Genomic DNA, 10,565 nt, shown 5'->3' with positions numbered 1-10,565 from the left:
TGTCACGACAGATTAAAGAAGCATTCATCTTAAAAAAGAAACCACGATAAATGAATAGGCTGGCGTAACGACAATGGTTTAAAATGTACAAACGAAAATACAATACATCCCATCGTATGTGCACGTTCCTAGTTATATAAAAGATGTAGTCATCTTTGGTTGCTTTCTGTCATAATATATCTTTACACTTTTTTTGGTATATAGTCCCATATTTTGTAATATCTGGACGTTTAAAGCTTTGATGAATTGTATATCTGATGAAGTCAGCACGGTGACGTGTAGTTGTTTGCAACCCTGCTTTTTTTCTTTTGATAATTACCTCAATGGCAATCGTACCACATTTCTATATTTTTATATGCCAAAGTAACTTTATCGTTACTTCGGAACACGGATTTGTTAAAAGCGGTTTATGATTATATTACATACCTAATATATTTCAAAGACAGATAGTTATAAAGTCACAAATACACATTCTGTCAAATAATATTAAGAAATGCTCAATTAAGTTAACACAGGAACATTAGGCCTTGAATCTATTGTACATGTTTTCAGTAAAAAAAAATTGTGTATATACTTTTCTACCAGTGTTATATTTCATCATATCTTTACAAAGTAAACATATAAATATTGGTAAACCTTATATAGTGAGTCTTAATTACAATAATTATAATAATGATACCCCTATATAGTGAGTCTTAAATTCAAAGTTTAAGATTTTCTTGGTGAAAATGGTTCAAACTTTAAAATAGAACTAAAAAGTAAAATCACAAAAATACTGAACTTAGAAGAAAAACAATTCGGAAAGTCCATAATCACATGGCAAATTCAAATAACAAAACACATAAAAAACGAATGGACAAGAACTGTCATATTCCTGACTTGGTACAGGCATTTTCAAATGTAGTAAACGTTCTTATATCCTAATTTTGCAATACATGTCGTTCATCTTTTTAATCAGGGTTGGACTGTGTAGTAAATTAATGTTTCGCTCTAAGTGATTTCTATGTTTAATAACAATTGTTGAAAAACTTAATTCTCTTAAACTTTGATTTCTATTTGTTTTGTATGTTTTATTTACCTTCAATTTATTACATGTCGAGTATTCAATAATAAAGTATATCTTTTATCAAAATTAAAGCACATGAACAGTAGCAATACATGGAATTGATTAAACAACAAATGACATTAACTTGATATAAATAATTGTGTACCAATTCGAAAAATGTATGAAACAGATTTGTGACCCAATAAGGACAATAAGAGACCATTAAACCAAATCACAATTTTCAGCATTTCCTCTTCTCAGTATTGCACATTGAAAACAAATCTATTAGAACATTTTAACAGTTTAATAACGTATAATGTTATTTTTAACTTATTTGTTTCATACTAAGTGCTATTTAAAGTCATCAATTTTAAAACAAAATGGTTCAAATTAACCAAAATATGCATACCTACTGATATGATTACAAGACAAATCATAAAAAGAAAACAATATTGTTATGATACGATATAATTCAATCCGTCTACACAGTGATTAGGTAATTAATTATTTGTCATACTCAATATAAAATCAAATCACATAGAATAAAAAAGAAAATACTTTTGCAATGGATATTATTAATTAGTAGTACATGAAATGGTTTAAAGCTATGTATGCTCATAAAGGTTAATAGTTGGTCATGGTACAAAGTATGGTATTTGGATCTATTTCAATAATTGGAAATAGAAAGTAAGGCACGACATTGATTTATTATAGATAAATCCAACTTTTCTTTTTTATTGTATTCGATAAAATTACAGCTAAAACCCGCCTCCGGGTGAAGAATTATATCGAAGTGTTGGAGACCCATTGGTGGCCTTTGGCGGTTTTCTGCTTTTTTCGCGGGTTATTGTCTCTTTGACACATTCCAAATTTCCATTCTCATTTTTTTTTTAGATCTTGTTGTATATGTAGCTATATTTCTTTCTTTCTTTTTTATGTCTTGTAGCTACGTTTTGTAAAACCTGCCTTATTAAGAAGTTCGAAATCCTATGTACAATTTAAGAAACTTTCCTAATTTTACTTCACAAATATTTTCTTCTTGTCATCTACAATTGCACCAAAATGATACTTTTAGCAGTGTGATATTACGCATAAAGTTAAGTGAGTTTTCTAGAATGGTTGCTACCAAACAATATCATATCTTGTTTAAAAGGAAAACACCGAAGTCCTATTTAATCTTAAATGCGTTTTCAAGCTATGTGCTTTAACATCTACTATTACGATTATTTCAGTTACTTTGTTATGCTATCACTGCTTTTTCACGTATATAGATAAATATACAATAAGGTATATATATTCATGAAACAATATTTTACAGGTGTATTGCGTTTAAAGGAAGACATCATCCTCCTAATCTCTGAAACGGATCTACGTATAATTTGGATTAAAATGATTAGAATTAAATGTGTCTGTATGTACCGAACAATAGTAAAATATTACAAATAAAGGATACAACAATGTACAAGTGTAGCATTTAAGAATAACTAAGCTATAAATATAGTTATGTTACATAATAATAGTAAAATATAGTAATATATTATCATTAGAAATAAATTATGTATAGTGTATCGACAGTAAATCACAAGGCCATAAAAACTAATCTGATAAACGAAATTAAACTGATTCTGAGAATTTTTTTCTGATACTGCATTATGCATGTTATTTTATGGGGAAATAAATAAAATTAAAATTGATTTGTTTTTAACATTACTTGTAGATAGCATTTTTTTTGTAATTTTATAAGAAAAAAAGAAGCAGAGGACAAGTTATTAGCTGCAAAATTTGGTATGAAATGAGGGGGTTGTTTATGTTAAAAGTTAAATAAAGATATGCATACAATGCTTTTCGTGGCCGAATAGTTAAATCTACTCATTTGTTAGATATCTGACTTTATGATTATTGTTAAAATATTTCAAATATTTTGTCACCATCATCACTAAAAAGACATTAATTATCGAGATGCGCATTTGGTGTAGTACAATAAATAACATAAACGGTAAACGATGCATGAAAAACATTTAATAATTGAATAATTTGGCGAAACCTTTAATAAATTGTTAAAATTATTTGAGAAATAAATAGAAAAAAAAACACAACGTTTTTTTTTTTATTGGTAATCATACGTCAGTGTTTTCTTTTACATACGATTACATTTAGAATGATTCATTCAAAAAGAAATATATCTATTTTGTCGAATTCATGAACATTTTACTCAAAAACGTTTCTGTTGCGAGGAATAGGTTGACTTTTCAGTAAGATACATGCGAAGTTACATAAGTGCTTAAATAACCGAGGATTAAATATTGTCTAGGGAAGTTAAAAACTTATTATTAGAAACTGTTTAACGCATCTTCCTGTAAAATCGTCCACCAATTTTCAGGTATATCCGGATCTTCAGTATCATACATCTGCATGAGTTGATCTTTATATTTACACATTACTCACATCCAGTATTTTGATACATCAGAATTTGGCGGGATGTCTCAATCAGGAAAATGTTCTTTGTAATTCATGTATTTTTCTGTTTTGTTATATATTTTGTAAGTTATGTCTGATGAAACAAGATAATTACAGAAATCAACAACCATATTTTGTGTAAGGCTCTTTTGAAAACCACCAATGCCAATTGGGCGATGTTGTAAACATTTATGAGGGAACTTGTCTTCCATATGATTTTTTTTTGGTATTCATACATGGTTCTTTGCAAAACATGCAATTCACAGAACAACCCCAAAAATAGTCCATTATACTTGGAATAGGGTTTTTCCTCCACTGAACATTATCTGATTCAACATTTGAAAAACTGCTTACTACCTTACTTTCGATTGCAAGAAGCTCATCTGTTAGCATACTGGTGAACGTATCTAGATCGAATATTTTCCTATCTCGTACATGAACGAAGACATCATTGGACAACGGTAGTTATGGGGACTTGAATTTATGCTTAACAAATGCATATATTCATTCGGATATACAATTTGTTGTACCATATAAACAATCTTCAGTGGCATCTGCAATGCACTCTGAAGATGCAAAAATATGTTTGATACGCGAAATTTTGCTGACATAGTGTACAGACATTCATTACCGTGTTTTTCAAATAGTTGACTATCTAGTAACGTCTTTATTCATGTTCGAGCAAATGTAAAAGGATCTTGTATAAACGATTTATACTCTTTAAAGTCGTCAGCTCTAGTCAAATGAATGCAAATACCCTTTACTAAACTGTATTTCCCGTTTGCAAACAAAATGTGGATACTTTCTTGGGCACCAATAGGGAGACATTCAGATACATGGTCCACTACAACTTAAACCATAGCATCTCTGAAAAATCCAAGAGCAACTGCTTCTTCTGTTTTATTTTCAACTGTATTCCTAAACAGCTCCCATACTGTGCCTTTATATTCCTCCATTTGTGCTTTTGAGCTCTTCTTTTTGTTATAAACATCGTTCAATTTTGTAAAAAACACTGTTGCATACCGTACGACATGATACAAAATCATTGCACGAAATGGATGAAGCAAGTTAAACTTGTATCCATTTTCCGTATGGAGATTAAAGTCTGTAATTTTCCCTGCTGCAATACGCAATATTTCTGCGAGGTATGGCGGGTGAAACATAATGCCATCTGTGTTATGTTCTGTCAGCTTTATGTCAATTTGTCTGAAAATCATATTTGTGAAATCTATTGCCTGGTGTTTGCATGTTTCTGGACTAGACTCGCACCAAAATACCCCAGCTATCAATTTGTGAATACTCAGATGTCTCTTTGTTGATATGCAGTCTATGGTTAAAGTACCTTCAAGGTGTTTCATGCCATGATACGCAATTGGGTTTGGTAATCTTCTCGTAATATCATCTATAAATGATGCATCTGACGGAAATAATTCATAAAACATTGATTCTATTTGTTCCTTGATAGGAGTAATATTCCTAACATCATTTGTTGCAAACTTATCAATCCAAGAGTTCCAGAGACTGTTAAACTTCTCTCTTAATACACTTTCTTTTGGTACCAGTCCCTTCATCTGAAAAGCTAGCTGCTTAGCCATGTTGTTTATTTCTATTTCATATTTCGTTTTTTCACTCACACGCAGTTTTTTTATTCTTAGTTCTTCTTTTGTATTATTTATCGCTGATTTTGCTTTCATGATAAGACTTTCTGCAAGGATATTAAACCTATTTCGTTTAGCCTGTGTCCACTGGACCATAATATCTTTAAGGGTGCTTTTTTCAACAAAGGAATTTAGTTCATGGTTAAGACCTTTCAATTGCTGGTCAACTTCTTTACAAAGTTGCACCATTATAGTTGGGACTGCATTTTGTAGGGCATCTTCATTCTCACAGCTGACAAGTTTACTTTTGGCATCTGATTTGATAAATTCTAAAACATACTTTTCTAATTTCCATGTAATGAGCTGGCATTGCTGATCCATGCTATTATATGCCTTCAGTTCAAGACTGTTACGACAACTGAACATAAAATCGTCTTTCAGAATACCATTCCAAAGATCTTCTATTCGAGATGTAGTATCTGTGATAGTTAGATACGTATTTCTACCTAATGTTAGTCTACACATGATGGCTTCCTTCACATTGATTACACTTTCGCTATATCCAGGGTTGACAGGAGCCATTGGTGGATCCCCATGCCAAAGATCTGAAAAATACCAAACATTTTTTTCACTGTCAAAATCTATTACTTGATTAAATGACTGTATATCAGCTATATTTTCTTGTTCGGCTGCCTCTTTTGTCATCTCATCAAGAAATTCAACAAATTTCTGTCTACCTTGCATCATTTTGTCATAAGCGTCAGAAGCTGGTACATTTTGATGAACAAAAATACAGGTTTTTTTCAAATTTAATTTTTCGTTGGTTAATTTTAACCTCAGGAAAGCATGAACAGCAATTTGTAAAACATCTTTCATTTCATCTGTATTTTCGCCCTTAATGTTGACAACTGTAATGTCTCCAAGGCCTATAACAAACGTAGCTAACTCATTATCATGGCTGTGCTTTTGATAGGCCAATTCTGGGGCTCTAAGGCCTTCTGTATCAATAACAAGCACGTAGTCAAATTTAGAGTTGTCTATAACAACTGGCACTAGCTGAATAAACACGCCTCTTGTGCATCTCCCGGCACCTACGGGGAATTGGAGACCAAACATTGTATTAAGAAGAGTAGATTTTCCAGAACTCTGAATACCCAAAACTGACAATGCAAGTAGCTTTTTTTCACCTAACATTATCCTCACCTCTTCAAGAACAGCTCTTACCCAAACTAAGGGTACGTTAGCGACATCACCGTCCATTATTTCAAATGGATGCCCCATTACAAGCAGTTTTGCTGTTATAAAAGGAAGGGAGTCGGCTAACTTCTTAAGATTCATAGAATCGGGATTACATTGATTTATTGATTCATATATTTGACCCATTTCTCGACATAGATGTTCAAATCCAAACGAGGCTTCAGCTAAGTTACGTTCACTTTTTTCTAGTGCCTTTCTACATCTTTGTATAACAGTGGTTTCTTCTTGTCTTTCCCTACTAGTTTTTAGAGCTTGCCAATCACTCTGATACTGAGACAGAATTGCAGGAAGTACTGATCTTGATCTTTGATCGAGGAAATGCTTTAACCACAAAACAAAAATCGTACAATTTATATCTGACTTTATTGATTGTGATAGTAGAGCTAAAAATTTCTCCATAAATGGTCCTAAATTTTCACATTTTTTCATCTGTTCTTGTCTAATTTTATGCATGTCTTTCTTTATTATACCTTCTTCTTGCATATTCCTGTACTGTGTTTTATTCACTTTTTTTAGTTTTTGACTCCAAGCAGTCCAAGTTTCACCTTGTAGAGGAAGAACTGCTTCTTTCAAATTCAAACAGTCTTTAGGTATTTTATGCAATACTGTTAATGCTTTTTGTTTTCCATTTCTGAAAGCAATTTCTTCCTCGTCTGTCGCTATTTGACATTTGTGAACCCTTTTATATAAAGATTCCTCCACATTTTCCTTCATCATTCCTGAAATTGCCTTTCTCATTTCGTATTTAATGTTAGCAGTACTTCTCACTTGGCCATCTACTGACAAAATACATATATTGAAATTTTGTTGGTATTTTTCAAATGTTTTTGTAAAAGTTTGAAGTTTTAGTTTTACATCTTTTTTGTTATTTTGAAGTGCATCAACTGCTAACACAGCACATTTTTTTTGTTCTAGGATGTTGTATAATAAATCCGTACATACTTTGCTTTCCAGCTCACTAATAACAACCATCACAACTACAATATCAGCTAGTTGTGACACCCCGCTAAGTTGTTTGGAGTGTGTAATTCCATCGCCTCTTAAATTAAGAAACATTGTCATATTTCGAAGGAGTGATGATTTGTTTGATGGAATGTACCATGCTGTTTCTACCATTCCATTACTAATAGCTCGTTTTAATGTCCCGAGAGGACAGTCTTTATTTGAAAAAGTATTGTGATACTGATCTGTTAGAATCTCATTTAAAAGTTTTGATTTTGATACAGATGGACGACCTATTCTAACAACAGAGACAACTTCACATGGGCATTCAACTGACATATCTTGAAAAGAAATCTTTTGGCGTTTACTTTCTAAAATAATTGACCGCAATGGCCACACACACATTTCTATAGGATCATTTCCAAACTTAGGGAGAATGAATGGAATAGCAAGTTTACACATGAACAATTTGGTTGCAAGTAATTGCTTTAGCATCAAGTTGCTACATTTAAAAATGGCAAATAGTAAATCTAGTGGGTTTACTTCAGTTTCATCTTCACTTTTTGTATCATCCAAAATATCATCAATGCTCATGCCCCCTGGACAATTCATATCTTCAACTACATTCCTATTCCCTTCTTTAATATTTTCCAAAAACGTATAAAGCAATTGGTCCCTACATGTACTATTTATCATTACTATGTTTTTCACAAATGTAAGTGCAACATCTTTCTGTTTAAAAGATGTTGTTTTCTGAATTGCCATCGCATCCATTAATTTTAACTTATTAGGGTAAAACCTTTTTAGTCCTATACTTTCCAAGAAAGTAAAACAGTTGTTGGAAACACCTTCCGGTAGTGATGACCATCTTGACGTTTCTGTTTTTTCAAGGTTTTCCAGCTTTTTTTCTTCCGCCTCTGAAAAGCAAATTTACAATTTAAAACTTTACAATATTAAATATTTTTTTGAAAGTAAACGACATAAATTACAACGAAAGGCCTTAAAAATAAATAAAATACGAAAACATATATCTTCAAATAAGATATCATTCTATATAACCTGTAATTTACCATATTCATATCAGCATATGAAATACCATAAGGAGACCCCATTAAAACAATGGCTAACAGAACAAACCGGTTAACACACTAACGTCAAAATGAATCATGACCTGCATCTGCATTACTAGTAGCAGATAGACATGCAGTTAAGCAGGATGATTCAACCGAAATGTATGGTAAAGTTATAATAGATACAATATATGAGATCTTAGATGATGCGAATGTTTTTTCACGGGAAACCATCCACTGTATCTTTTGTTATAGTTGAAGGGAAAATTGGGTGAATTGCAATTGATTTGGACCATGTTGGCATATTTATAAATATATTCTTTTGTATTTTCAGTTTTGCTATTTACTGTCTATATCTATATCTACCATAGTTAGCAAGATAACAATCATGGAAATCACTATATATATGATAGTCGTGTAAACTCATCGAAGCATTTTACAAACTAATAAGATAAGGTTATCTACCAATGATGTAATAAGATCTTTGAATATTGTTAACGTTGGCACATATATCGATTTTGTCATCATCAAATTAAAACATAATTAATTTTGTATTCTTTTCAAATGTTTTTGGTGACGTATGAATACTAGGGATGTCAACAAGTTCTCAAGCACTCGAGTATCGCTCGGTAGTAACGAATTTCGATTAGCAAAATGATATCCGACTGAATGGTTTCTTGTTAGAATGTTGTTGTTTTCTTACGGTTATAAACATACAAACATTTCATTGAGATCGCCTCTTAAGAAATGATTATAAATTAATCCAAATCAATAAATTTAAAATACGATTCAAATGTTTGCGTTTAACTGTCATTTAAAATGTCTACAAACAAAGATACATGTAGGATATATGAACAAGAGTATTTTTCGAAGGTTTTATGTTTTTATCTACTTTTATTCCCCTCCCCACCTCTGTACTTACAGCACATATAATTTCATCAGCAGGACTGTTTGTTACCAAACAAATTTGAGAAATGGCTACGTCCCAGAAAAAGTTGACAAGATAATATTTCTAAATAAGAACATATTCGTTGCACCCTGTGTCGACTCTCAGGAAATGATTAAGGGTATCAGTTAGTTCTAATTATCCCCCCCCCCCCCCCCAACTGTTGATCATTTAATGTGTTTTTTCACTGTTCCCAAATACTGTTGTTTGAGTAATAATTGTTCTAAAGATATTAATTAATAACTTGATTAGATTACTAATAGTTTACATAAATAGTACATGTAGTAAACGAGCTATTAATTATGTTCTAAAAATTTTTGGGCTATTATCTAGTCCTAAGTAAACATGTTGAGGGTTTAACGACCATACAACAACAACCCACAATACATGTATATAACGGGGTATAATTTTGTGTTTCTATTTTGTAAATGTCTTACCGAGCGAGTTCTTAAGTATCGCTTGGTAAATTCAACGAGTAATCGATTAGTAAATCTTCATCGATTTGACATCCTTAATGAATACACATCTAAGTTTATTTTCTATATAGAGATTAATTGATCTATTTATTACATTATCTTACTCCTATAGATTCAAAGAGATATGATTGGCTAAAGGACTACACGTGCACGTGGTGACTATGTATATATGATATAGGGTGTCCAAAAAATCATAGGGTTAGCACCCATACTTGGTTAGTTACCATGTAGGATAAGTAAGGAGTCACTTCCCCTTCAAAACAAAATGATGCCAAAACCCTTCATCAAAAGAACACGGTGTTCAGGAAAAATCTGAAAACCTTCAATGACCGGAGAAATTGATGATGAAAGGTTAAAATTAGTTCATAAAACATAATTAAAGCTAACAAGTTGTTATTGTAGGCATAACGGGGTTACTTCCCTTTCAAAACAAAACAAAAATCTGAAAGGATTCAACAACGAAGAAATTAAAATACATGTAATGAACGATTGAAAAGCTAACAAATTGTTATTGTTGGCATTACGGGGTTACTTCCCTTTCAAAACAAAACAAAAATATGTAAGGATTAAACAGACCAAGAAATTTAAAAAACATGTAATGAACAGTTGAAATTAATTCATAAAACAAATCAAAAGCTTAACAATTGCTATTGTTGGCATTAGTTTTCTGTATAGACAAATGGAAGTAGGATCTTACATATTTTCGTTATAAATAATGGTTGCTAGTTCACAGTCTGGTATCTGTATCATTCCGGAATCGGAACGGGTTATTCC

The 10,565-nt window shown here is 31.7% G+C and overlaps 1 protein-coding gene across 1 annotated transcript; it reads right to left on the bottom strand.

Annotated features, from left to right (window-relative positions):
• Positions 1-4,353: 4,353 nt before the first annotated feature.
• Positions 4,354-8,064, bottom strand: LOC139526527 (interferon-induced very large GTPase 1-like). Its single transcript, XM_071321683.1, has one exon. It carries the CDS (start codon positions 8,062-8,064, stop codon positions 4,354-4,356), a length of 3,711 nt encoding a protein of 1,236 aa, XP_071177784.1.
• Positions 8,065-10,565: the final 2,501 nt, after the last annotated feature.

Source organism: Mytilus edulis, chromosome 6 (genome assembly GCF_963676685.1).
Source record: "Mytilus edulis chromosome 6, xbMytEdul2.2, whole genome shotgun sequence".
NCBI lineage: Eukaryota > Metazoa > Mollusca > Bivalvia > Mytilida > Mytilidae > Mytilus > Mytilus edulis.
The sequence above is the reverse complement of the archived record's forward strand: the minus strand, read 5'-3'. Positions and strand labels throughout refer to the sequence as shown.

What these genes read in the sequence shown, in the direction of transcription:
- LOC139526527 (XM_071321683.1), bottom strand. Translation starts at nt 8,064, where the DNA reads ATGGCAATTCAGAAAACAACATCTTTTAAACAGAAAGATGTTGCACTT.